The sequence below is a fragment of the Podarcis tiliguerta genome (assembly GCF_965153285.1).
Source record: "Podarcis tiliguerta genome assembly, chromosome: 14".
Lineage (NCBI taxonomy): Eukaryota > Metazoa > Chordata > Lepidosauria > Squamata > Lacertidae > Podarcis > Podarcis tiliguerta.
The window spans coordinates 31,184,652-31,212,583 of record NC_139547.1 but is presented as its reverse complement, the minus strand read 5'-3'; the positions used below and the strand labels follow the sequence as shown (position 1 = coordinate 31,212,583).

The following is a 27,932-nucleotide window of genomic DNA, read 5'->3' as shown; positions in this document are numbered from 1 at the left end:
GTAGCTCTAATCAAACCATGAAATGCTGTTTTTCCAGAAATCCAGACAAGAAAGGCACACCCTTATTTTAATAATAATTCATTTCAATTAGACAGAACACAGGTGGTTCTACTATATACATTTCTGGATCAAAGGTCCAACAGTTTGACATGTCCTTAAAGTTCTACACAGTGTAAATATGCTTGCTCCATGTCCAAAAAAACTCCAGTAGAAGCATAAAAAAAATGCAGGAAACTTTACTGATTCCCCAGCCCCACCCCTGGTTTTAAATATATAACTAGAAAGTCTTGAAAAATAATAAAGGGGGAAGAGAGAACAGTGTTTGCAAAACAACTTTCCTAGCCAGGCCAAAGTTGAGTTTTGCTTTCAAAAAGAATAGAGCAGAAGGAAATCAAGTGAATTCCATAGAACCAGAACAATTCGCTGGGAGGGCACGTTTCCTCTTGTCTGCATTTCATTGGTTTGCAAAACACAACTGCAGAAATAGGCCTTAAAGTGTGACATGGAGAAGCAGCTTCTGCTTTGACATTTGGTACCATAGGCATCATGCAACACCTTCGCCCTCATTTGCTTGAGAAGGGCTGACAAAAATAAGGTGGGGGGGCACAGGTGGTTCTCTGGGTTAACCCGGCAAACCCAGATGCAAGAGGACACACCATGGCAAAAATCTATCCATGTGCTGTGGGGCTACCTGCGCCAAACACAGGGCAGAGGCCTTGTGCATCAAACTGGGCTTCATATGGTCTCCACGGGTGAGACTTTCTTGAGATTCATCAGATACGGACAGAGAGGAGTTCATGTAGGCTGGGCATAGATAGCACAGGTCTATAACAGCTCTTGCGGGAGGAAGTTTCATGTTGCTTTCTCTTCTCTGCAATAAACCTCTGTATTCTCTAAACCAGTGATGGCCAAACTTGGCCCTCCAACTGTTTTGGGACTACAACTCCCATCATCCCTAGCTAACAGGACCAGTGGTCAGGGATGTTTGGCCATCACTGCTCTAAATCTTCCAGATCAGGAGTGGGAAGCCTGTGGTCCTCCAGGTGCTGGTGGATTCCAGCTCCCATCAGCCCCAGCGAGCATAGGCAACTGCTAGGGATTAAGAGATTTGGAGGTCCTCAGCATGAGGAGGGCCACAGTTTTTGCCTGTTTTTGATCCTGGAGAGCTCCACAGGGAAATTCAACCACAACTCCCAAACACACGTTTCCTCCAAAACCCTCCAGAACTGCATTGCGCAGGTGCCTTGATCGAGGAGCGGAGTGGCGCACATCATCCAGAGCTTTGCTGCTCAGAAGTAGCCAGAGGTGAGGGAAGCTGGTTGACCCTAGGGAGTCTCAGCTGTAAGGAAGACTGTGAAATGGCTATAAAGGTGGAAACTTCATAATCTGCCCAGCCAAATGGTTTTGTCTGTGCAAGAGAGAGAGAAAAAGGGGGGGTTTAAAAAAATGGAATTTAAGAACAGGAATAAAAGAGGAATGGCGGCTCATTCTGGCCAGTGGTTTTCAAAGTACACCCTTTGGTCCTTGATAAGAAGATAAGTCAGAGTGGGCAAGCTGTCCAACATGAATACAGCTTTCTTGATGTTCCCTCACAGCCACGGGGCAATATCCTGTGCTTCAGAAGCAATCTAATTAATTATAAGAGTATTTACATATGCCAACTCATGTGAAGCATCAAGGTGGTGTACAATGTATACAATAAACCATAAAACCCCATACAACCAGTACAAAAAATCATTAAAGTGAATCAAGAAGATTTAAGCAGTTGCATAGGCCTGTAGATATTAAATGGTATTCAGGAGAGGCCTGGAAGTCAAAACAAGAGAGGGCCTCTGCTAAATATCCACTGGAAGGGTCTTCCACAGCATGGGACCAGCCACACTCAACACCAGACTTCTACTTGAGCCGAGTAGGGATTCTGCAAGATGGCACAGAACTAAGAGCACTCTTCTGCATGATCTCAGGGACAGCCTTTAGGATATCCTAGACCTCAAATTGTGTGAGCCTTTGTATAACACAACAGCCTTGTACCTGAACTGGTAGCATATGGGCAGCCAGTGCACAGGGCATGTGGAGAATGCCATCATTTTGTGAAAATAAATGGTGTATTGACTCCTGATCATGCAGAAAATGAACTGTCCAATCTGCCTCCTAGGAGGAACTTTTGGGATGCCTGCTCATTCCTCACTGGCTCTTCCGCATCACCAGAGAGTCCTTGAACCCACCCTAAGTTATACTACCAATAACGGAAACCCTGTTACCAACAGTTTGACCGCTCTTGGGGGAGACCTCATCATGTGGCAATGCACACATCTAGTCCCACAAAAATAAAAGTGGGTTGCCCCCCCCCAAAGAATACAGTTCACCATCCCTGGTTTTAGCTTCGAACAACTGCATCTCTTGCAACAGTCTTAAAGAGCCGGCAGGACTAACATTTGCACTGCACTGCCTCCAAGGCAAGTGGGAGGAGCAACCAATTCCCGGATAACCTTTTTCATGTGCCTCCTCCATGAGAGGTCTGGAGGGTGGCAACACGAGAACGGGCCTTTTCTGTGATGGCTCCCCCTTGTCAAATGCTCTCCCCCTAGGGAGACTCGCCTGGTGCCTTCGTTGCATCTCTCTTCTCTGAGGCCTCTGGCTAATTAAACAACCTATGGCCTTTTAAACTGGGGGCGGAGAGTTATTGTTTATGTTTCATACTATGTTGTGTATTTTTGTGTTTTCATATTGTGAACCGCCCTGTGATTCTTAAATGAAATTAAACAAAATAGAAATTAGATAAATAATACGTAATAATTAAATAAGTAATAATTAAATAACCTCCTCTGCAGAAAAAGATTCACATACTTACTGATTTTTGAAGGAATTTGCTAACCTGCTTTGCCCACGGACACCTGAAAGAAAGGGAAGGGAGAGGTAAGATGCGGGTCCCCCTCCTCTTGAGGCAAACCACCTTCTCATTTTCAGCTTTCCATTTGCATCACCCAAAGATGCTGCATACCAACAATGCAACACATGTGAGTCTCAAAGATGCCCACAAGTGCCACCACAGATAAGTTCAGGTCCTGTGTCAATGCGCAGGGTGCTTACCCCAACAGCAGGACCTCGAGGAGGGTTTTTTAACACACAGGGAGAGATCCCATGTCTGGGTCCCAAGCTACTGAGGACAGGGGTGGAGAACCTTTGGCCAAAGCCAGCCCCTCCAAGCCTCTTTATTTAGCCTGCAGGACTCAGTCCCAAGCCACACACCCTCTTCAGCTACATACCTCCTGGAGTGTTTCTGCCTGCCTGGAATGCGTTCTTGAACTCTGATGGTGGCTCCTGTTTATTTACTTGTTTTACGAAGTTATTTAAACTGCTTCACAGCCTGAAGCCATTGAAGCAAAGTACAAAATTAGATGAAATGCCCCCCAAAAGCTCTAAAAACCACATCTACAAACTACAATAACAATAAAAACATTTCTATGCATGTATAATCAATACATCTACCTATATGGAAAATAGAGGTATGTTTGTGTGTAGAAACCTATACAAAACATTTACATTCATTCCTGTGCATAAGCATTGCCCCTGGCCCTGCCTACCCCCGGAAGGGAATGTGGCATTCAGGTTGAAAAACGCTCCCCACTCCTGATTCAGGGCTTTTGTAATTGGCACTCTGATTTTTCCTCTTGGAAAACTGGGTTGCTGGGATGGAAGGAATGTAGCTGTGACCTTCATACACTGTGACACTCACATTGGCAGGTTTTCCACAATAATATTGATGATGGAGATGCCAACTGATGGTAGGTTTCTATCCCTGGATGTCAGGAAGAGGCACAGCAGCTCCCCCACATACTGAGCACCCCAGTGTTGCCACCTAAGGAGAAAGGAAAGGAATCAGAGAAAATGAAGGTCCCTGGCAGCATCTGCCAAACTGGCAGCTTAGCCAAAGCCATTTTTCAACTTGTACCAGAGGTCCACAGGTGATGCATGCTGGTTTTGCAATAGGTCCTGAGCATGCCAGCTCACACATCATTGCAGAGCGAGTGGCACAGAGCAGCCTTCGCCAACTCATGCCCTCCAGGTGTTTGGGACTACAGCTCCCAGCCAGCACAGCCATGTTTTGGACTACCATTTCCATCAGCCTCAGCCAGTGCAATCATTTTGGCTGGGGCTGATGGGAGTTCTACACTTGGAGGGCACCAGGTTGGCGAAGGCTGACAGAGAGAGAAAAGACCCAACTCTTTTGATAAACAAACACTCCTCTATGTGGTCAGTAAGCGCAGCTCACATAAGTCAGCAATGGCTGATGAGAAGGGATGAATCCACCATTTCCTTTCTTGCCCTGAAGCTTTGAGAACTTTTTTCTGCTGGCCCAGCAAAACAACAACGAAGTTGCCTCTAGAACGTCACTATAGTGAGCAATCAAGTGGAGACCAAAAATCTGGCCTTTGGTAATAGAAGCGGATGAAGGTGCTCAGCAAATCCACCTTTCCACACTCACAGACTTTCAGAGGCAAGGAGAGGAAGAGGGAAATGCACTAAAATGTTTTGAATGAATGAATGATCCACAGGAAGACACATGAACATCTCACAGGCTAATCAGGATGGATGCTCAATATTATATGAGCTTGCTGCAAAAAAAGGCCTGAAAGGATGCTCAGTAAGGACCAGACAGTCTGATTTCCATGTAAGCTTTGAGAAAGCAGAACAGCTTGGATGCTATAAACAGGTGTCCAGAGGCCATCAAAAAGCAGCACAGGGTCTGCCTAAGGCAGTCAATGAGGCCTTGCTGAGGTCTGCCTTAAGTATCAAAAGCTGCTGGCCTAGAACTAAGAAAGCAGGCAGGCGGGGGGGGGGGTTTCAGTGATTTCTCATCTACGTCTGCTCTTGATGTGGCTCAGCCTTTCAGGACAGATCCCAAGAACAAAACAAAGGAGGCTTAATAAATGCCAACTTACAATCCCAACATTTCTGTTTTGTGGCAACAGAGGTCTGCAAGAAGCAAGGCAACGATGTTACGGACAGCCTTCTCGTGATAAGCCAGAGACTCCAGCAGAAGCTTCAGAGCCCAGAGGTTATTCTGCAGAAAGGGAGAAGAGAGAAATGAGGGGCAACACTGCAACTTGACAGCACATAACTGAGGCTGAACGCCCCAGGTTTCATTTTAAAAGGAAGCTTTCTTGAGCTGTAAAATTTAAGAATTACACACACACACACACACACGTGTGTGTGTACATAGGTAAAGGTAAAGGTAAAGGGATCCCTGACCATTAGGTCCAGTTGTGACCGACTCTGGGGTTGCAGTGCTCATCTCGCTTTATTGGCCAAGGGAGCCGGCGTACAGCTTCCGGGTCATGTGACCAGCATGACTAAGCCGCTTCTGGCAAACCAGAGCAGCGCACGGAAACACCGTTTACCTTCCCGCCAGAGCGGTACCTATTTATCTACTTGCACTTTGCTGTGCTTTCGAACTGCTAGGTTGGCAGGAGCAGGGACCGAGCAACGGGAGCTCACCCCGTCGCGGGGATTTGAACCACCAACCTTCTGATCGGCAAGTCCTAGGCTCTGTGGTTTAATCCACAGCGCCACCCGCGTCCCGTGGATATACATACACACACACAAACCCACAGAAACACTGCTGTAAGTAAGAAATATGCAGAATAACTTAAGATGGAAGATAATGAACACACAAAAAAAGCTCACCCTGAAAGCCAGCACAATGTCTAGGAAGGAGCACAGGGAGTTGTGTTCCATCAGGATCATATGCCGAACTGCCTGGACCACAAAAATGAGCCCAGCTTCCAAGGGTGACTGGAAGGAGACAAATAGAAGGGTAGAAAGGAAACAGTCAGAAACAAGGATGAACTGTTGAATGGATGAATTTGCTAGATGAGACGATCAAAATCCTTTTGACTAAAAAGATGCCTGCTGATTAAACCTGGCAGCATATTTTTTAAAAATTGAATTTGTTTTTCAATTTAAAAAACTGCAGATTGCAGCTGCCATTTTAGAAGAGGCATCTTTCCTTCTCTACCACCTGGAAGAGCATACTTCATTATAAGACAAGGCCTTCCCCGGCAAGAGCTAAACAAATGATTCCCCAAACCAGAAGCTGCTCTGCAATAACTCAGAACAGGGCTTTCGGCGTGGCTGCCCCTGTTCTGTAGAACAGCATCTCCATCATGCTATGAGAGGTACAATTGAAGACATTTCTGTTCTGACAAGCTTTCCTAGCAGCATGAACAAGTACTTGCCAGCGGTGTCTACACTTTGTATCGCTTTTTAAAATTTATCGGCTATTATTTTCTATGTTGTGTTTAACTGCTGTTATTGCATTTTGTACATTGCCTTGGGCCAGGTGTGGATGGGGATTTGCAATAGACCGGCCAGGGTTTATAGACTACAAAATGACCTTTCTCCACCTAAAGGAGGCTGCTGAAGTAAAAAGAACTAAGCAGGGAACATCTGTGTGAAGGACGGAGAGTTTATAATTCCCAGACTCTGGGACACCCTGGTCTTTAATTCAAATTATATGCCTTTCGCAACTGGTTCTGGCTGGCAGATCAGGGTCTTAGCACAAAACAAAGTAGATTTGACAGGCATGAAGGTTGGGCTCACACCCTTTGGTGTAAAGAAGTCCAGAATCTGGGCTTCCCAAAAGGAAGTGTATACTTCAAGTGTATACTTACATCTTGGCCAAAGTGTTTTGAGAAGGTAACATTAGAGTGGGGGGTTTGGGTGAGTTGTTCAACAACGTAGCATGACTCTTCAGAGACCACCTGCAAGTGAAGTCACCGCAATAATCAAAAGAAGAGCCTCGATACCCAGAGCAGTTCTCAGTCTTTCCCTCCTGTGTGCCAGAGGACAACAGCAGCAACAAGCAGCCATGTGCACTTTCGACATGCAATAATGTCCGACAATTTGTCTGCCCTGGATGGGGCTGTACTCCTACCAAACAAGTAGGCATGCAGTCTGTGGGTGCTTCTACATCCAGATTTCTTCCTGCAGACCCGGGTAGCCTCGGTGGCTAGAATTGCCTTTCACCATCTGCAACTGGCGTGACATGTACAGCCATTCCTGGACTGGCAGAGCTTGACCACATTAGTTCAGGCACTGGTGACTTCCAAGAGTGGATTACGGCAATGCACTCCAGGTGGGGCTTCTCTTGCACTTGAGCCAGAAACCGCAGTTAATGCAAAATTGCTGACAGGCGTGAGACCCCCATTCGCATGTAACACCCCTGCTCAGAGATCGGCACTGGTTTCTGCTTCATTACTGAGCCAAGTTCCAAGTCTTTCTACACTGGGCCCGCAGCTTATGCGAGGGTTGAGTTCTGGGGGTCCACATGCAAAGGCAAAAATGTGTGGAGCCAGGAAAGCCCTGGAACCAGCCCCACCCCAATGCAACTGCCCCTACCTGTCCAGAGCAGGCCTTGCTCTGCACCTTGCTTACTAGTTACTGGGAAGGTCACACGAGGGCCCGGGAGCGTCCCATGCATCCTTCCCAGAGGCCAGTAAGTAGAGAGCATAAAAAGTTCTTTACGTGACAGGTTTACCCCAGCTTCCATTCATTCATTTTTCAGCCGTGCGCCTGAAATCCTAATCATGTAAGCAAATTGTGCATAAGTTTCAGGCCCACTGTTTTAGTATATAGGGTCCTTAGCAGCTTGGGATAAGTTTATTTGAGGGATCGTCTTGGCATATATACATATACCCAGTCTGACACTGTTTAAGTGTGTCAGACTGGGTAGATAGATAGATAGATATGCACCTACACCTTGGAACTCCCTTTCACCATGAAGCCCCTTTCACTGTACTCTTCTAAGCACCTGATAAAAACATTTTTGCTCAGGCACGTGTATCAAGACATGAAGAAGCTGACATGTGTTTTAATCTGTTTTTAGCTTAACTGTTGATTTTAATTTTACAGTGGTGCCTCGCAAGACGAAAAGAATGCGTCCCGCGAGTCTCTTCGTCTAGCGGTTTTTTCGTCTTGCGAAGCAAGCCCATTAGCGGGTTAGCGCTATTAGCGGTTTAGCGGCTATTAAAGGCTTAAGGGATTAGCGGATTAGCTGCTAAAAGGCTATTAGCAGTTTAGTGCCTTAGAAAAAGGGGGTGGGGAGCGAAAAAAAAATCGCAGGAACTCGCAAGACATTTTCGACTTGCGAAGCAAGCCCATAGCAAATTCGTTTTGCGAAGCACCTCCAAAACGGAAAACCCTTTTGTCTAGCGGGTTTTCCGTCTTGCGAGGCATTCGTCTTGCGGGGCACCACTGTATTTTGATTTTATATACCCGTTTTTAAATTCACCTTTTAAAGGTTCTCTTTGCAATCAAGCAGCATATGCATTACATTAAATAAATAACATATTTTTAAAAGCCTTTGTATAGCAAGTTCAAAGCACTCCCCAGACATTATCTGTTTTATGCAAGCATCTGGCTACTATTTCAATTCTGCATCCAATTCAAAGTGCTGGTTTTGACCTATAAAGCCTCACGTGGCTCAGAACCACAATACCTTAAGGACCACCTCTCCCCCTATAAAAGTGACCTGGACCCTGCAATCATCGTCTGAGAGGCCTCTTCTGTGTGCCCTCTCAACAGATTATCAGCGAAGGTAGCAACACAAGAACAGGCCTTTTCAGCAGCAGCTTCCCAGTTGTGAAATGCACTCCCCAGGGAAGCTCGCCTGCTACCATCATTACAGGCAAAAGCATTTCTTCTTCTCTAGGCCTTAGGCTTTTATCTATGGCTTCCTTTAGTGGGTGGGGATGTTTTATTCCTGCCATTTAAGAACAGGATTGTCTTTTCGATTTTTCTTTCATGCCAGTTTTAATGTGTGTGTGTTTGCTTGCTTATTGCTTTTTGGTACCCTGGTGAAAAAAATTGACTAATAAATTTAAAATAGTAATAATTGGAATGTTGTACTGAGGACTAGAAAGGGTGGGTCATTAAAGGTACCTGGTGAGTTTATGGCAGTCCAGGAATCATCACCTCTGACATGATAGCAAGATACATGCCCCCCCCCCCCCAATTGAGGAATAATATCCCTGAGTCAATGGTGTTACCTGTTGGAATTCCTGGGATGGTTCTTTTAAAGTGATGGCTGTCAGGTTGCCATCTGCTCCCACAACAGGATGACTGGCAAAAATTTTGATCACAGAACTCCAGCATTTGGGCTGAAAAACACAAACCGGGGCTCATTTGGTACCAGAAAACAAAATAGGATTTCCCAGAAGTTGTTCAAAAGTAATTACTCTTTTAAGACAGAAGAGCACAGGGTTGAGCAATGGAATTTATTTCACAGCTAGTTTATTTATTTGTAAGGAATATACCTTTTAGCATGGCAGGACCTACACTTGGGAACTCCCTGCCAATTGACCATGCAGGCACCTCTGCTGTACTCTTTTCCAGAGCCTTATTACCCTCCTTTTAAATCCCTCCCCCTCCTCCAAGGAATTGAGGTAGGCAACTGGCCATCCCCTCCTCCCCTCTTGGTTGCTGGATGGCGAATTGAGTGGGCTAATTCACAGGTTTGCCAATTCTACATTCTCTCAACCTAACCTCAACTTAACAGGGTTGTTGAGAGGCTGGGTCCAGGTCCCCTTAGGAGCAAGGAGCTGCAGCTAACCCTGATGACCTCTCCACTTCAAGACTTCTTTCTTCACTTTTTGGGGGGGACCCACAGTCTGCCCTGCGAAGTAAATCATATCCAAAAAACCACATCCATTCACTGTAGAGGTAGAAGATAGGCTTCAGAGTGGAAGTGGACATCTGAAGGCAGCCCTGTTTAGGGAAGCTTTTAATGTTTGACAGACTATTGTATTTTAATATTTTGTTGGAAGTCGCCTAGAGTGGCTGGGGAAACCCAGCCAGATGGGCGGGGTATAAATAATAAATTATTATTATTTTAAGTGGAAAGCACTTCTGTTTTCAAATGAGTCTGCCATCTTCTGGATGGAGAGGGAAGCACACATGTACATGAAGTTCTGGACCACTGGATGACAACCAGCAGGGCGGAAGAAGCCAGGGCTGGGCAATAGCTGGCTTTCAACATCGTGATATACCAATATATCACAGTGTCTGAAATAAGGATGGAGCTATGTAGAGGCATTGGATGGCTTCACGTTGTGATTTTCGCACAGCACACGCACAATGATTCGCGATATGTTATCAGGTCAAAAATTATGAAACCAATATCACAATATGGATTTCAAACCCACTTGGGGCGATCTTTCAATATATCACCCGGCTCTAGAAGAGACCCATAGGCCACCTTCACCAACAGGCTCAATATTGAGCCTAGGTGTTTGGGGAGGGGAAAGGTTAACTGCCACAGAACTAATAAAACTGGTACTCACACTTGTATACAACGATATGTTGCAGTAGAACAGCTTGAACATCTGTTTGAGCAGAACAGGTAGTTTCAAGGGAGTGCCTAGAAAGAGGGGACAGCTAAAAATCACACCTTGTAAAGCAACAGCTGCCAACTTGATGCCAGCATGCTTGTCGCTACCTCCCCTACATTGCAGGGATTAGACTAGATGATCACAGAATCATAGTTATAGAAAGTATTGGGGTTGGCTTTTGAAGCCCAATTCCCCAACAAGGGACTCGGTGTCCCCTAAGTCCATTATTAATCAGAGCTTAATGGATGGAGGCAGGATCCAGTGAAAGGAAGGCAGATCTTTATTTTCCTTTATTTGCAACAGACGTCCCCCACCCAGCCTTTGGTAGGAGGTAAGGACTGGTCTAAACCACAGAGTCTAGGGCTTGCCGATCATGTTCGGTCCCTGCTCCTGCCCACCTAGCAGTTCAAAAGCACGTCAAAGTGCAAGTAGATAAATAGGTACCACTCCGGTGGGAAGGTAAATGGCGTTTCTGTGCGCTGCTCTGGTTTGCCAGAAGCGCTAGCCACATGACTCGGAAACTGCCTGCAGACAAATGCCGGCTCCCTCAACCTTTAGAGCAAGATGAGCGCTGCAACCCCAGAGTTGTTCGCGACTGGACCTAACGGTCAGGGGTACCTTTACCTTTAAGGACCCAGAACAAAGGTGAGTAACAGTTTTTAAAGACTTTAGAGATTACTTTAGAGGTAAATACTCACTCACATCTCCATAAAACACGAGAGGCTATGTGCCCTGGCTCAACCTCTCCTACACTGAAAAACCACCACCACCCTAAAACAAGCCCACATTTCACTAGATGGACTGGACCCTCATCCTCCCATCTCTTCCGGGCAGAGGAAGGATGCAAAAAGCTTCTGTAAGAGAAATTGTGGCAGTATCTGATATAGGTGCTCCCCCCCCCCCGCCAATAATGCAGGTGAGAGGCTGGTGGGGCGCTATTTGGTAGTCCTGTCTACTTTTCTGCTCTTTTTAGATGTGTCAGACATTTTGTGTTATCTCCCCTGCCCCCAAGAAGCAAAAGAAGATGAAGAAGAGTACCCCACCCATCTGACTGGTTTGCCATTCTGGGCGGCTTCCAGCATATATAAAAACATAATAAAATGTGATCACCGGCTCAAAAACATTGGCCACCCTTCACGAACAACACTCAGCGAGATGCTCCATAGACAGCCAGCAGAAGCAATAACGAGACTGAAGGATACTTGCCCGCTGGACCCCACAGCACAGAGCCCTCCATGTCATTTCCAAAGGGAGCCTGTCCTGATCGGAACATCTTCAGGTAGACCTCGAATTGGAGCAGGGAAAGGCGGCAGGCCGCACAGCAGCTTCTGGGGTAGACGATAAACAGTGCCTGTGCAGCACCCGCAAAATCTCCACTTTTGCACAGGTAGAAGGGGACCTTGTCCTGCCACTTCTGTAACCTAGAAGTTAGGCAAATGAGAGGCAGCAAATACTACAGGCAAACTGATTGCAGCAAAACGCACACATAGAGAGGGATCCAGTGGCATATGAACAATATTTATTGTTGCATTAAGGGGAAAAGTCACAGCCAAACAACAGAGCATCTGCCTGGTGTGCAGAAATTCCCAGGTTCAATCCCTGATGCCATCTCCAGGTAGGGCTGAGAGAGACTCCTGCCTGAAACCTTGGAGAGGCACTGCCAGTCAGCGTAGACAACGCTGAGTTAGATGGAGCAACAGTCTGACCCAGTACAAAGCAGCTTCCTACATTCCTTTAAGACTACAGTCCACCTAAAGAGGCGTCCTAAACTGCTAGGTGGAAATATGTAACCGTAAAGAAAAAGGAAATGTAAGCAGCCAAGAGCCTTTCAAATTAGTGAAGGGTCCATTTTGCACACCCTTTTCTGTTTCAGTAGAGGGTGTCAGTGGGCAATGTCCCAGCCCTATATTCACCAGGCCTGGAAACTCTTGGGACTCACTAAAACCTGATCTCCTCACTTCCTAATTCAGTAAAGACAGGGCCACTATTGTTTATTGCGAGCCCCAAGCTATGATTCCCCTGGGTTTTAAAGATTTTAGGTGTGCAAGCTTTAAACAAAATCCCGCCAGTAAACAGATTAAAATAAGCCCTCCACGGAGAGTTGTGAGCAATTTCACATCGCTTACCACTTGGAATCATTGCATTTCACCACCTTCAAATAACGGATCAGCTCCTTGTATCTAGGGAAGAATGAAAGCCGTTAGGACAGGAATGGAGGGCGATGACCCGTGGACCCAGTGATGAAGGCTCCCCAAGTGGTTGCAAGAGACTACTCCAAAGGGCATGGAGTAATGCCATAGGAAGATTTGATACAGGCTGCATTTGCATGTCAGGAAAGCCAAACCATGGCTTAGTGCAAAAGCACTGGCTGCCAAGGAGGAGATTTATTCCCTCCTCATCACCCTCACAGCTTTCAGGCTCAGTGTGGTGTAGCGAAGCTGAGGCTTGGCTGAGCATGTCATCTGAACCTCAATTCCTTAAGCTCCCTCCCCCTTAAACATGATCAATAGTCAAGATTTGTTCTTGGCTACATGTTCTGGTTACTGGGACACGGGTGGCGCTGTGGGTAAAACCTCACCGCCTAGGGCTTGCCAATCGCATGGTCGGCGGTTCGAATCCCCGCGGCGGGGTGAGCTCCCGTCTTTCGGTCCCAGCTCCTGCCCACCTAGCAGTTCGAAAGCATCCCTAAGTGCAAGTAGATAAATAGGGACCGCTTTATAGTGGGGAAGGTAAATGGCGTTTCTGTGTGCTGCGCTGGTGCTGGCTCACCAGAGCAGCTTCGTCACGCTGGCCACGTGACCCGGAAGTGTCTGCGGACAGCGCTGGCCCCCGGCCTCTTAAGTGAGATGGGCGCACAACCCTAGAGTCGGACACGACTGGCCTACTGGCAGGGGTACCTTTACCTTTACCTTTTACATGTTGTGGTTAAGAAGGAAACTGTGGAACCTGTTCCCGCATGAGGCAGTGACAGCCGCCAACATAAAAGGCTTCCAAAAAAAGGACTAGACGAATTTGTGGAGGCTAATGGCTGCCAGCCATCATGACTCTCCTCCACAGTCAATGGCAGTAATGGTTCATAGAATTGTAGAATTGTGGAGCTGGAAGGGACCATGAGGGTCATCTAGGCCAACCCCCTCCCTGCAACGCAGGAATCTTTTGCCCAACGTGGGGCTCAAGCCCACAACCCTCAGATTAAGAGTCTCCTGCTCTACCAACTGAGCCATCCATGGTGGCGCTGGGGAAAAGGCTCTTGGCTCAGGTCCTGCTTAAGGGTTTGCCACAGTCATCCAGGTGGACACTTTAAGAACAGGATGCTGGACTAGATGCTACATAGGCCACTGGCCTAATCCAGCAGGTTCATCTTAATGTTCTTATATACAAATTGAATAAATACAAATTGAATAAATACAGTGGTACCTCAGGTTACATATGCTTCAGGTTACAGACTCCGCTAACCTAGAAATATTACCTCGGGTTAAGAACTTTGCTTCAGGATGAGAACAGAAATCGTGCTCCGGCGGCGCAGCGGCAGCAGGAGGCCCCATTAGCTAAAGTGGTGCTTCAGGTTAAGAACAGTTTCAGGTTAAGAACGGACCTCTGGAACGAATTAAGTACTTAACCAGAGGCACTACTGTAATAATAAAACTCTGGAGAGCCACTGACAGCTAGTGCAGGCAATATTCAGCTATATGGACCAAGGGTCTACCTTGGTGCAAGCCAATTTGCTAGGTTCTTTTATCTGCCTGTGAGCTTCTCTCAGGCGGATCTGAACAACTGTAGTTGGAGATCAAACGCTGGGCTAGTCTTGCTTTTTGGAGTCATTTCTTATGCTCCCGCTGTTCCATAGGTACTTACTGCCTGCAGCCTTCCATCCTTTCAATTCGTGCCTCTACTACGGCAACTGTTTCACAAAGGCATTCTTTCTTCCCTTTCAGTGTCCGTTGGCCAGTAACATTTTGTCCTTTCAAGACGGAGATCAGCAAACAGTGATCCCAGGGAGCGAAATTCAGGCTGAAATGAAAACGAGGCTGTGTTTATGCGGGCTTAGGATCAAATAATAGAGAGCAGTGTGCCAGGAATCTTGTCACCCTTGCTTCAGGTCACAGGCTAACTGCCGTGAGTGTGCAATGGCAGCTAATACTGCGGCAATGAGGGTGTGGTTTTGGGGGGGGGGGGGCTTTGTTCATAGACTTGCACTGACTTCTAATGTGATACTGAGCCAAATTCAAGGTGTTATGTTTAGTATAAAAAGTTCTTAACAGCTTAGGAGCTATTTACCTGCAAGACTGCCTTACCCATATATGCCCACTCAACTGCTTCAATCTGCAGAACTGGCACTATTTACTGGTGCCACAAAATACTTGTTCCTACACTTTGGAAGCCCCTGCCTCTTGACATCAGGCAAGTGCCATCTCTGTGCTCTTTTAGCACCTGCTAAAAACATTTTTATTGATAGTGTTACTATTTTATTCTTTTTGTACAGCGCTTTGAGGTTTGTCTGGCTTTTTCCAATCATGTGGTATATACATTTTGTGAAATAAATAAATATGCATGGTGGGAAACCAAAAATCTCGAGAATATATTCCTTTCAGATCCAAACACACAGTTCAAGCAAGGAAGCATACCTATTTGAGAAGATATGGCAGTGAACCGGGAAAGGAATGGAGTGGTAAAACGCGGTGAGCTTGTTATACAAAGGCTTCGGAAAGTCATTCAGCACCAGCAGCCTCTGAAGTCGTCTTGTGATCCTGAAAGGTAATGACTAATTAGAACAAAAGAAGCACCTTTGAAGCAACTGTCCCTAGTCTGCTGCCCTTCAGAAGTTCTGGACAACTCCCATCAGCCCCTATCCAGCCCAGCAGCTCTCCAGAATTTCAGACCGGGCTCTTTCCTATCCCTACCTGGAGATTGAACCTGGAATATTCTGTATGCAAGGCAGATGCTCTACCAAGACTGAGATAAGGGGCAGCCTGCAAACTCTCTTAGTATCAGCTAGCGTAGCAGGATGACCCAACATCAGCTATTGTGAGGCCACTGACTTTGGAAAGATTTCTAGGCACGACAGCTTTCCTTTTCCGTATAGCAGGAAAACTCAGTGATAAAAGGAACTGGTTGCACACCAGACATCCATTCATACACACACACACACACACACACACACACACACACAACACGTGCGAAACCAGCTCATGGCTAGTGCCTGGGATGTGTCTGCAGCTAACACATTTATGTAAATTTATCCTAAGGGGTGTTGAGAGGGCATGAGCTGGCTCTCCCACTATTTTTCTGCAGAAGGGGATCTCTGCCACAGGAGACCCTTTCCCAATGTGGGACTAACCATCGTACCCCAACCTATTTTTTTTGCACCAGAAAGCGTCTACACCTAAACAGACCACTGGGATGAAGATCTTACATTCTGAATAATTCTATTCTAGTGAAATGCCCTATACACTATTTCAAAGTTCCTGGAGGGTAGAATCGCTTAAAATAAGGATAGGTGAAAGTGATGATTAATTTAAAAGCAAGGAAAAAAGGGAACAGGTTTCCCCAAAAGGGGTTCGTGTTTGTTCTTCATTAACCTTTGCTACTATTCCATTTGGTGTTAAGAAAGTGAATGGAAAAGACAAGCTGGGGGAGATTACATGAGGCATCACATACTTCAATGTCCTCATTAATTAGACTCCAGGGAGTAAGGAAAGAGGAGATAATTACCACCACCACCCAAAAATTGTAGAGATTAAAGCAAAGCCAAGGTCAAGCGTGGCAATGCTTTTATTCTATAGAGTTTGAGATGGATTTAATTCTGTTCCCCACCCCTCCCTGATTCCTTCTAACATCTACTCCTTTTCCCCCCAACCTGGATGGCCTCCAGTTGTTTGGGACAGCAACTCTCTTCAGCCTTGACCATTGCCTGTGCTGGCTGTTGCTGATGGGAGTTGCAGGGCCCCAGGTTGGGGGGATGCTGATTTAGAGCTTTTTGCAGCAGCCAGGTACTTAGCACCTTGATTGCCTTACCTGGACATTAGACAAGGCACAGCCTGGCTCAGCGACACCAAGTGACCAACGTTTTGCGCAAAGCTGACAAAGAAAGGAAGACAGGAACACCAAGCTCCATTACTCAGTTTTTGCCAGCATTTCTGTAAAATGGGTATTTTCCTTTGAAAAAGTTTGGTTCTTTGCTTTGCCCAAGAGTAGAGCCGGCCCCAGCCCTTCCCAACATGTCTCTGTCCTCTGCAGAGTTTTCCCTCCATAGAGTTCAAACTAATACAAGGAAACATCTAAGAAATAAAAATGGCAATAAAAATACAATTTAAAAATCAGCATGAATAGCAAATGCAATGATATGAGATCTCCCATCTTCAACCACTTGAATGAAGCTCGCAGACTAGTTTGCGAATCTCCCCCCTAAAGAAACCCAAGGGAGCAGCGTCACCTATACCTTTACTCCATTTCCACCTCTTCAGCCAACAATCTTCAACGTATGTTAAGGCAAGAGTTGCAATAGCAGTGAGATACAAGCAAGGGTCGCCAAGCAAATCTGCCTGGGTTACTTACGGAGTGATGTCCTTGTGGAGTGCAATTTCCCTGGTTGCTCCCATAAGCATGATGACCTCTGTTTTGGGTCTCTCTTTCTCAGCCAGATTTAGAAAGGCTGTTACGAGTTCAGAAACAGAAGCATAACTAGAAAAATGAAACCCAAAAGCTTCTGAGTCACAGATGGAGCAGGTTTTTGCAACATTTGTCACTTGATCATGGAGGTGGGGGGGGGGGACTGTTACCATTGGAAATCTTAAGTTGACAAATCAACACACTTTACGGGCAAATGTAGGCAAATCTGCCTGTAGACTAGGCCTAGGCAATGTATCCATACATCGTCCAGGAACGCCCCAAGGTGACCCAGTGAGTTTCATGACTGAATGGGGATTTGAGCCCTGATCTCTCAGGTCCTAGTCTGACACTCCAACCACCACTGTGCGCCACGCCCCAGGATGTATGCCAGCCCCGCCCCCGCCTGCTCTCCGCCCCCCAGTTCCAGAGCATGAAGCTCCGCCACTGCTAACCAGTACACCACACTGACTTCCTAGAGTACTTCTGCTATGGGGCAGCTACATAAATTAAGTAGGTAAACAAATAGGTCAAAATGTCGCTTAGAGAAGGATTTGAAATATTTTCCTTGAGGCTTGAATTTGTTTTATTCTGGAATGTTTTATTGCATATTTTAATGTGCTGTAAACCAATTTGAGATTCTTTTTCTTTGAAATATAAAGCAGGACAGAAATGAAATGAATGATAATAATAAATTTCATTGCTTAAAAAAGAAAGGCGCCTAGACAATCCGTTGTGCCAACCGTAACCTAGGTTTAAGGTGCCATTAGGTGATTAGCTTACATATCTGAGTTTCTAACACTGCTGTAGGGCAACAGCCTTAATATCCACAACAGACACGAAGTTATATACATTTGTAAACATGTATTGACAGGGTTTCCTACATTACCTGTGCACAGTATACAAAGGGTAGGAGCTGCATTTTTCACACTTCCCAGGACGCAAATTCCGATGGCAAAGGCATTTGGGGAAGTCTGGAGCAATTCTATTTCCAGACAGATACTTGTTATATTCCACAGAAACATCATGCATGAATTTCTGCAGGAGTACCCCTATAGCAGAGAATTGGGGTGGCACAAAACAAAAATGCTTAATTCTTCCCAATACATGCTGTGTCACTCAGAAAGAGGCTGATATCCCACACCGTTCTCCTGTGCTTCTGGCAATGCTATATTGATAGGACCCACCCGACTCTTGCAATTGTAATTTGTTTTAAACCACTTTAAACGCTTGTGACCTGCCCTGGGCATCTTTTGGGAAGAAGAGCAATCAAATGCAATTAACATTAAATAAAAATTAGATTAAAATAACACAGGTGTGGATTACCTGTAGTCCGTTTAGACACTGCTGCACTCCAGCTCCCATTATCCTTGACCACTGGCCATGCTAGCTGGGGATAGTGGGAACTTGGGAGTCCCGCAAAATCGGGGGGGGGGGGGGGCACAGATGAGCCACTCCTGAGTTAGAGATCACAGATTAAGGAACCTGCTGCTCCCCACCCACTAGGAGTCTCAAAGAGTCTCACACACCAATTCTCAAAATGTGGGGCACAAGAAATAATTAAAAAATTAACTCCTATTTGCTTCCACATTCACCCACAGAGTGTGCCCACTGTGTCTCTGAATGTTCTGGCCTATTGTGAACCCCAAAACCAAGAAATAACTTGGGAATTACAGGACAGATCTTTACCTTAGGATTACTACACCCTCTTCATAAATGCACAAAATGGTCCTTAATGGAGAAAGCCTGCAGTTCAGAGACACCCCTCAATGATGTTGAGACAAACGTAGGGGCTGAAGTGACTCATTCATAAGCGCCCCGAGAACTACATGCAAGCTCCAAATTGGGAGTGTGTGGACAGGGGTCAGGCTGATCAGTGATGCCCCCTTGAGGATCCTCCTGATGTGCAGATGAGTGTTGATCTGATGACAGCCTGGCTGCAACAATATCAAGGCGAGGGGGCACCTCATGTCCATGCACATTGCTGGCCTGAGTGCAAGGTCCAGACCCTCTTGGAGTAAATGCAGTCACACTTCTAACGCCCGCTGGCCTGTCTCCTCTGCCGCTGCGCTTGGACCAGTGCAGGAAATGCTCCCTGCAAAGACTCATGCATTCTAATAGTAAAAGGGTGACGAGTGTGTTCTGGATGATGAACTTGGAGTAGTCTAATTTTGCAAGGGTCACCTGCTCAGGTGCCAGCCAGCTAATCAGAGCCACTCTGGTTTCAGATAAAATGAGGTCGCTTGCAACAGAGGAATCCTGAATGGAGGCAGGAACCAAGGACCTCAAGCTTTTAAAAAAAAACAGAACAAAACAAAAACAAAACCACAGCCTCCATGGCCAAAAAAGGTCTACCAATCTCACTGTTGCTTGTGCGACCTGGATTTTCTTCTTTTGGTAGAATCATACGTAGGATTGGCATTGGCATAAATATGTACTTTATAGCAGCCCAGAGGCCAAGGCTGTTGACAACAGCTGTGTCTTCTATGCCATGCAATAGGCATGACATGAGAGAGTTAAAACACTGAGGTTACAAAGTAGTTCAAACCTTTATGTCAGAGTCTTGAACGCAGAGACTGACAGACTTCACTCTTCTGGGTCTCAGAAAATCTGCTGTCTGATTTCAAAGAGCCCTTGATGTGTTCCACCAAGAGCTATTGCAGATGGTGCCCTGCACACACCAGGGCAAGTTCCGTTTGAGGTTGGAGGGCTCTTGATCTCACGCCGCCTCCAACATCTTTCACCGCCATGTTATTAGTCTTGACAAGCCTGTAAGCTTGATGGACCAGGCTGGAGAAGGATTGCAGTTCCAAGCCTACAGCTCTGCAGTCCAGCCAGTTTATGCTGTGAAGGGCCTCTGCAAGAGAACAGTATCCTGGGAATACTTGTCCCCAACACTGTGCCTTCCCATCCAACATGGCATCGACTGTCATCACCACCCCCACCACCCCCCATTGAGTTTTTGCAGCCTGAGCCACCACGGGAAAGATTTCCTCCCACTGCTGTGAACTGAAATAGCAACAGGAGCCACTGAAAGGGGTGCATGTAAAATCTGGTTCATGCGACAACCATGGTACAGGATATCATGAAGCCTAACAGGCCAGGTTTATGGGGGGGGGGGATAATAATGACATTGTCTGACCTTTTGGAACAGATACTGGTGAAATCCTGCCACAGCATCTGTTTCCTCTCAACTGACTAATGACAGTGTCAGTCTGAGTTCCTAAGTACTTGATGGACTGGGAAGGCTGGAGAGGGCTCAATTTAAAAATCCCTGTGACTGGAAGGTGTTGATGATGGCCTGCTTAGCCCAGAGATGCCTGTTGACAAGACGACCTGGCCAAGGAGACCACCACTGAGACCATGAGTTGTGAGAATTATCCAGGGGGGGGGGAGGGGAACACCAGGACAAAGGGAAACAGGAGATACTGCTAATGCTTATTCGGATAACAGAAATGGACAAACTTCTTGCATGGTTCTTTTATCAGAAAATGGAGAGGTTTCAGGTAAGTCTATGGAACCTGGGAAATCTCCAAGACAAAGGGTTTCCCCTGTCGAAACTGGGCCTCCATTCTAAACCTGATATACTTCAGGTCCACTATGGTTTGCCACACACCACTTCTTCAACACTGCAAAGATGACAGAACCCCCTAGTTTCTCTCCCCCTGGGGAATGAACTCAGTTGCATGGATGTCAAGGAGATGGCAGGTCACCGTTCTAAGGGAGACTTTTGATGCGGGAGATGGCTGGAATGTATCTCTGGGTATTGATGGGAAATTTTATGGTGTTTATTGTCCTCAATACAGAGATTCTTTGCTCACCTTTCCCACATGGGAGAAAACAGCTGAGGCTGACCTCCCACTGCAGGAGAGGTGGCATCAAAACCACTGTCCATTTCTCCTAGAGGTGTGGGACAAACTCCCCCAGGAGGATGCTGAGCCTTGCCCTTTTGTTTGAAACCTGGACCCAGACCAGAAGGGCTTGCCCGATTTGAACTCTTCAGTACAGGACAGAACTGTGTTAGAATGAGAGGAGGAGGAAGAAGCACCCCTGCAAGGTTGCCTTGACTCCTGCTTGTTTTGAACTGAAGGCACGGCTGTTGCTTTTGGTTTTCCTCAATACATCTTTCGGCAACTCTTCGTCAAAGAGGTGGATGTCACTGAAAAATGTCCCAAAAAGCCAAGTCCACTGAAGAATGCACCACCCAGAGATACCTGCGTGCCACAACTGCATCCGCGATGGCCCTGGACAAACACTGAACGGCATCCCAAGTTGCATCCACAATCAAAGCAGCTGCTTTGTATTGTCAACCGAGAGAACTTTTAAGGGTAGCGATTTCCAATTCTTCATCAGCCAATTATGCAGCCAAACCAAGGAAGTCCGAGCCATAATGGAGGCAGCCATGGCCGCTCGAAGGGCCAATGCCTTTGATTTGTGGGCCTTACAGAAAGCTTTGTCAGATGAGCCGTGAAATCGGTCTTGAAGGGTCATCTTTCCATCCCGATGAACAATGTCACCTGGGAGAAGCACCCCTGCTGGAATGTTTACCAGGGGCACCTTCAACATCTCCATGAACGCCGGTGGGAAAGATATAAACGCTCTGCCACACTTGTGTTGCTCTTCCGCTGTGAAGGCGCTGCCCATTCCCTTAAATTCAGGAAGTAAAGGAATTTCTCTGATGGTGAGCTTCCCAAAGCCAACTCTCTTGGGCTGCTGCGGAGGCACTGGAACTGGATCCTGAAGGTCTAAGGTAGAAAGTACTCTGTCCAAAAGAGGTTCATCGTCATTGGGATCGAAAAGCTTAGAGGTCTGAAGGACTTTGGTCCGAATGTCCTCCCTCTGCTCCCTTCTCCAAATTGCCTGCAGGCTTACAACTATTTCTCTTGCCTTTTCCCAGAATTTTATGGCAATGTCTGGTGTCCCTTTGCTCAGCAACCTTCCCGAACGCATCAGTTGCCTTCCTCTTAGCCCTTTTGTGGTTTCTGGGTGAGGATTCTGAAGAGCGCTCAGAAGAAGAGTGCCATCTGCTTGACCTCGCGCCATTTGCTGACCTATGGTGCATGCGACCCACTGCAGCCTTCAGCTGCTCGATCACTCCCATCACTGGCTGTTTAATGCTTTGGTAGAGATCCTGAGCGATGCCTGGGGCCAGAACCGAGGTAGAGGCTGCCGTAGAAGTGGGAACCTGGTGAGCGGCAGATGCATTAGAGGCTTGGGAGGACCAAGACGCAGAAGTGCTGGGAAATACATTATATTCAGCCTCCCTGCCCCTAATGCGGGATGTGCTTGCCCCCTGGTGGTCCTGGCGGGTGGCAGTGCTGGCTTCATACCCAGAGGACGGTGTTCCATAGTTCGGGCGGTAATAAGTATAAAAAAGCTCAGCAATTTCCTGCATTGCGTTGTTCCGTAAGGGCCCTTGTTCGGCAGAAGCTGCGAAGTGGAAGAAGACACTTGGAAATAGAGCACAGCAACCAGAAAAGGATCCACGATAGCTGGCGATGCTATTCAGAGAGCTGAGAGAGGTACACAGGGAAGGAACTGAGAAGGAGCCTCTTCAACCAGCAACGGTCTACAAATCTAGTATGACCCTGCCTGTCCCAGGCAGCGGGTAGACATAAGCCATTGTCTGGATGCCGCCATCCCACAGGGCAGAGAAGTTCCTCAGCTATTCAAAATCTGGCGATCCCTGCTCTATATAATGGTGTATGGCCCCACGAGGAAATCATTGTTTGCTCATCTTCAGATTTTCTGAATTGAGACATTTCTCTTTCGTAAGTCAAGCCTGGGGGAACCACAGCTCCAAACAACATTGGCAACCAAGGCCAACGGCAAGAGATGTTGGGAGTTGTTGTTCAGCAACATTCACAGAGCCAAAAGCTCTCCACACCGGCATTAAATAACTGAGTAAACATAAAACATCTTTACAACTCGCTTTTTAACTGCGGAGGGCATCTCCACCCTGTCCTGCAAATGTTGCGATGTTGGGCCGTTGGATCTGGTCACTGCCCAGGTGGAAAACACCTGGAAATCTTACCTACACATTCTTGTGGTGCTTGCGAGGAGGACGGGATAGAAATGTAATCAACAAACTGCCCCTATTCTTAACACAACAAATTCTTGGTGGCACTGATGCGCCTCCACTCACCCCCGTGCTGGACATCGGCATCGATTTCTGAGAGCTCCAAGTTGAACTGAGAGAGACTGCCAGTGAGAGCAGAATTCCACTGATCCTTCCAGAATTTGCTTTTGTTGTGTGCATTGCAATGGCAAAACGAAGGCGTCACCCAATCTTTACACTGGAGGAAGGAAGAGGAGAAAGGCAGGTTGGACTTGATCAAATCCACAATATCTGTAAGTTCCTTGCAGCTTGCAAATGGTTCCCACTCTGAGGGCCCCTACCATTTCGTCAGCATCTTAAAGAACGACATAAGCGGAGACAGGAAACTGCAGAGAATGGAACAGTATTCGATAAAGTTTCCTTGGGCGAATAATGTAAGTGCTACCCTCCTAGGGAAAAAGCAAAAGCCAGCATCTACTTCCAGAAGCAGTCATATAGATGCCCCTGGATATTGACATCCAGAACAGAAGGAAATTGCTCGTCTCTTGTGTTTGTCTCTAGCTTTTAATACTCAGCAACTCTCTAGATCAGGAGCGGAGAGCCTGTGGCTTTCCAATGTTGTGGGACTTCAACAACCATCAACCCAGCCCACATGACCAATGGACAGGGATGGCCAAAGCTGTAGTCCAGCAACATACAAAGGGCCAAATGTTAGCCCTGCTTTAGATGGAGCCAACCAAAGGCTCTTCCCTTTCCCCCCCTGCAAACCTAATTGTGACACTGGGGCATTTTCAGGGTGTGTGAGGCAAGTCACAGCTGGAGGGAGTAATTAACCACTCTCAGTGTGTAACACATCCACACTGAAACTGTCCACCCTCACTGCAATTAGGCTTGAAAATAACTTCTATCAGCTGGAATAGAAGGCTGCTTTCAAGCCCAGTTTCAGCAGCAAGGGGGCAGGATCCTGTGGGCACCAAGAAGGAGTCTGCAGGTACATCGGAACCTGTGGTGTAACCCAACCACTCTAGGGCGACAAAGGGGTCTCTGCAGAAATAGGAGTCCCGCATCCCAAAAGCCCTCCTTACCTCTGCAGCAACCTTATCACAAATGTAGCAGTAGCACTCGCTGCATGTCTCTGCGTTTCTCCCAAGGGGGCAAGATGTTTCACATTCCCCTTGCCTAAAAGCAGACAAGAAACAGCTCCCAGTTGTGATAGCAGATCATAAAAGGGTTTCAATGCACTGCACTTTCAACTTCTGTTATGTCCCTCGTTATAAAATGTCCCCATGAGAGGGATGGGGAATCTTTTTTCAGGTCGAAGCCTGCATTTCCTCATGGCTTCTGGGGGCTGCGTGCCATTGGTGGCAGGGGCCATAGGCAAAAGTGACTCTTTGCAATAGATTCTGGCCCCACAAAAGTAAAAAAAAATTCTACACACACTCACCCACTCTTCCAGTTAAGCAAGATCTTGAACCAGGCAAAAGCACTCAAGGAGAGCAGAGCGGGACTAAGAAAGGCCCATGGGACTGGCCATGGGGCCATTCTTAGTTGAACACTGCTCCATGGGCCAGAGATATATGGAGGACTACATCTGGTCTCTTTGCTACAGGAGCTATTTGAAGGAGGGACATAATGAATGCTTGGGAGTCAAGAACCCTCAGTCTTCTGGACCAAGTGCAGGGACCTTTGACCCTCCAGATGTTGCTAGACTACAACTCCCATCACCCCAGACGACTGGTCATACTTTCTTAGGCCGACAGGATCTGTTGTCCAACAACTTTTGAAGCACCAAAAGTCCCCCATCCCCTCTTCTTGGCTCCAAATATTGCCACTAGATCTGCACCGATGCAACTGTGCTTAAGCACAATGTTTGTGTTTTTTCCCCAGTGGAAGGTGTGGAATTCCCTTTTGTTCTCCTCTGTGGCATGATACATACTCAAAGGGGTGGGTCGGGCAGTCGTATCTCGCATGGGGCATCACTTTTGCTCTCTTGCAGAAAGTAACTATCACCTCCTCATCTACAGCTTCTTCTGTATTCTCCCTTTTCAAGGGAATCTCTTCTGTAAAAGGAAAAAATACTGAATCCCATTTCACTGCAATTCTAGAAAGGCATTGCCCAGACCTCAAGCTTTAAAAGAAAAAGGAGAGTGTGTTGAGAGTTAGGGCAAATTCATAAACCACATTTTGGTCAATTATAAAGCAGGCTGATCAAAAAAAGTCTGATTCCTTCACTGGAAATTATAATATTAATATTAATAGTAGTAGTAGTAATTGCAATATATAGAATCTGTAGAAACATCATTCTTTTAAGACATCTTCGTTTTGGTCTTTAGCTTAAAAATGTATAAATTACTTCCTTTCGTCTTCCAGAATGTTGTTTCTATGCCTTATCCATTATTGTTTCTTCAGGTTGCTTGAATTTATTTATTTTTGTACATCAACAAAGAATATCAGGACTAAATTTCAATAAGAATCACTTTATATTTAAAATACATCTTCCTTTGCAGCTCTGTTTAGCTTTTCACCAGTGGCCCCAATAGTAAAATAGCAACGATTCATTAACAAAGATCAGGTGACAAATATCAAATATGTAATAACTCTTAGACCTGCTATGATTGTTAACTCTTATTACCTGTGTTCTTCTGAGGATCTGATTTTGTAAGTTTGATATATTTTGTACTTTCTTTAGTGGTTGGTAATAAATACTTGATTATTTGACAGTTAAATTTTGCAACAGCTAAGAACTAGATGGTGCCCAAAATATTTCAGAAAACAACACAGGCTTGTAGTTAGTTACCTACTTGCTTGGGGGATTTAAGAATCCTTTACAGGTACAATCCACTACTCTACACTGACCCTACCTCCTTAGTGTTTTATACAGCTTTGCAAATAAGACCACAAATGCTCCTGGTGTGTTTTGTTTCCCTTTTCAAGTTCTTGATGGTGCAAGAGAAGTAACAATAAGACAAAAATCACAAATTCTTTCCAAATAGTCCAAATCTTCCTGGCCTGCCACAAGCACCTAGATATGGGGCTTTTAGAAGACAGTTTGTTTTTTAAATGAACACTCACTTTCTTATTCTGCTTCTTTTTTATCCCATGCACTGTACTCTATAGCACTACAAAGAACAAGGAGCCCACCCACAAAACAAGAAACTTTTCAGACTCTACTGAGAGAATTATATCTATATATAAAAAGCAGTTACCTGCATCATCAGCCAACAAAATACAACTCCCCAAGGAATTCTCAGCTTCATCTTCATCAATCCAGATGACACTTCCCTCTTCTTTAGTGGACTCCATGACTGTTGAAGAGTAACTCCCAAAGCGTGCAACTTGTCAAGGCTGGCAAAGGCTAGAAAGAGGAAAGGGGGGGGGCATTTGCCATTGATGCCTCTACGATGAAAACGACCTGCCTATTTTTAACCAGCTCCAATCATCATGTGCTCTAACTCAGCAGTAGCACATCTGCTTTGCATGCAGAAAGTCCTTTGCATCACCAGGAAGGGTTGGGGGGGATGGGACTCCTGCCTAAAACCCTGGAGAGCCATCGCTAGTCATTGTAGACAATATTGAGCTAGATGGACAAATGGTCCAGCTCAGTATAAGGCAGTGCACTTCCTATGTTCCTAACATGCATGGGAGGGGGGGATGGAAACTCAGGGAAGACATGACTTCACCAACCTTTTTTTTTTTTTGTATAATCTTTTTTATTGAGTTTTACACTTCACATTTAAATTCAAACATTGAAGATCATCACCATCATTTATTATTGTAATAATAATAATTTATTATTTATACCCCGCCCACCTGACTGGGTTTCCCCAGCCACTTTTGGCAGCTTCCAACAAAACACTAAAATACAATAACCAATTAAACATTAAAAGCTTCCCTGTTAAAGGGCTGCCTGTTTTTGTATTTTTGTATTGTATTTTATGAATTATTGTATTTTAATATTTTGCTGGAAGCCACACAGAGTGGCTGGGCTAGGGAAATCCAGCCAGATGGGCAGTGTATAAATTATAAATTATTATTATATTATTATTATAATATATTTAGGATTCCCTGAATCCTTAGAGTCCACTCCACCCTTGCATGGTTACCATTTTCAATTATTTTTCTTAAATAATCCATTTTTATCTTAGTTTTTAGTACATTACAAGCGTTGCTGACCTCATCAACAATTAAAGTGACCCCAAACTTTACACTGGACCCCCCCCCCGAACTTTGCCATGATGCAACTGCCCCCAACCCTTCACCCCAGCCGTTTGTTTTCGCGCCTCAATCACCACCCGACGAAAGCCCCCGCCTTGTCATGCCCCCAACCCTCTTTCCCCTCACCTTGTGCCTCGAAGTCTGACTTGGCAGCACCCCAAACCCCCGCGAAGTAATTCAGTCTCATCAAACACACGCACACCACATATGGCTGCTGTTCCGCAAACTGAGTGAGTCTTCAACTCCCTCCCATTAGCTTATTCCTTCCTATTTCCACCCCCTTTCTGCACATCCCAAAAACTACCGCAGGCCGGGCTAGAACTGCAAGACAAAACAAGCCACAAACACACAGCAACAAGCCTCGCTCTCGCCCACCTGCAGCCGCCTCCGCCCGCTTCGATTCCCGCGCCCAGCTTTTCAATTGGCGTCACTTCCGGCCCACCCAGCGACAACCTCCGTCTCCAGGATTTAAGCCTGGGAAAGATACACAGAGATAAGAATGGTAGAGTGGCACATCTCGCCACTTGGAGAGGGTGTGTCCGGGTGTGCTTTAGGAATCCCTGGACGCGGCGGGGCAAAGGGTCGGAGACTGGCAGAAGGCGGAGTTGACTTTGGAAATAGATGCGGACGTTGAGAATTTTAGCTCAGCAGTCTGTGGGTTG

General features: G+C 46.2%; 1 protein-coding gene across 1 annotated transcript; it reads right to left on the bottom strand.

Moving 5' to 3' along the window:
* Positions 1-40: 40 nt before the first annotated feature.
* On the bottom strand, positions 41-27,869 carry LOC310664650 (uncharacterized protein). The gene is made up of 20 exons (XM_083413993.1): positions 27,646-27,869; positions 26,262-26,410; positions 24,992-25,115; positions 24,141-24,234; positions 23,143-23,293; positions 17,887-18,049; positions 16,947-17,072; positions 16,407-16,469; positions 15,017-15,139; positions 14,247-14,402; positions 12,518-12,571; positions 11,598-11,812; positions 10,344-10,420; positions 9,051-9,161; positions 6,675-6,764; positions 5,689-5,796; positions 4,944-5,065; positions 3,737-3,859; positions 2,852-2,894; positions 41-1,408 (listed from the first exon to the last, which is right to left on the bottom strand). Exons 2-20 carry the CDS (start codon positions 26,356-26,358, stop codon positions 1,271-1,273), a joined length of 2,178 nt encoding a protein of 725 aa, XP_083270119.1. The 5' UTR covers positions 26,359-26,410; positions 27,646-27,869; the 3' UTR covers positions 41-1,270.
* Between the last annotated feature and the right edge of the window lie 63 nt (positions 27,870-27,932).

Bases quoted from the DNA above. Each gene is read 5' to 3' on its own strand.
- LOC310664650 (XM_083413993.1), bottom strand. From the start codon at position 26,358: ATGGAGTCCACTAAAGAAGAGGGAAGTGTCATCTGGATTGATGAAGAT. The intron at 25,116-26,261 runs GTAACTGCTTTT...TTCCTTTTACAG, and splicing joins TTTGTTGGCTGATGATGCAG to AAGAGATTCCCTTGAAAAGG. The intron at 9,162-10,343 runs GTGAGTACCAGT...TGTGTTTTTCAG, and splicing joins ACATATCGTTGTATACAAGT to CCCAAATGCTGGAGTTCTGT.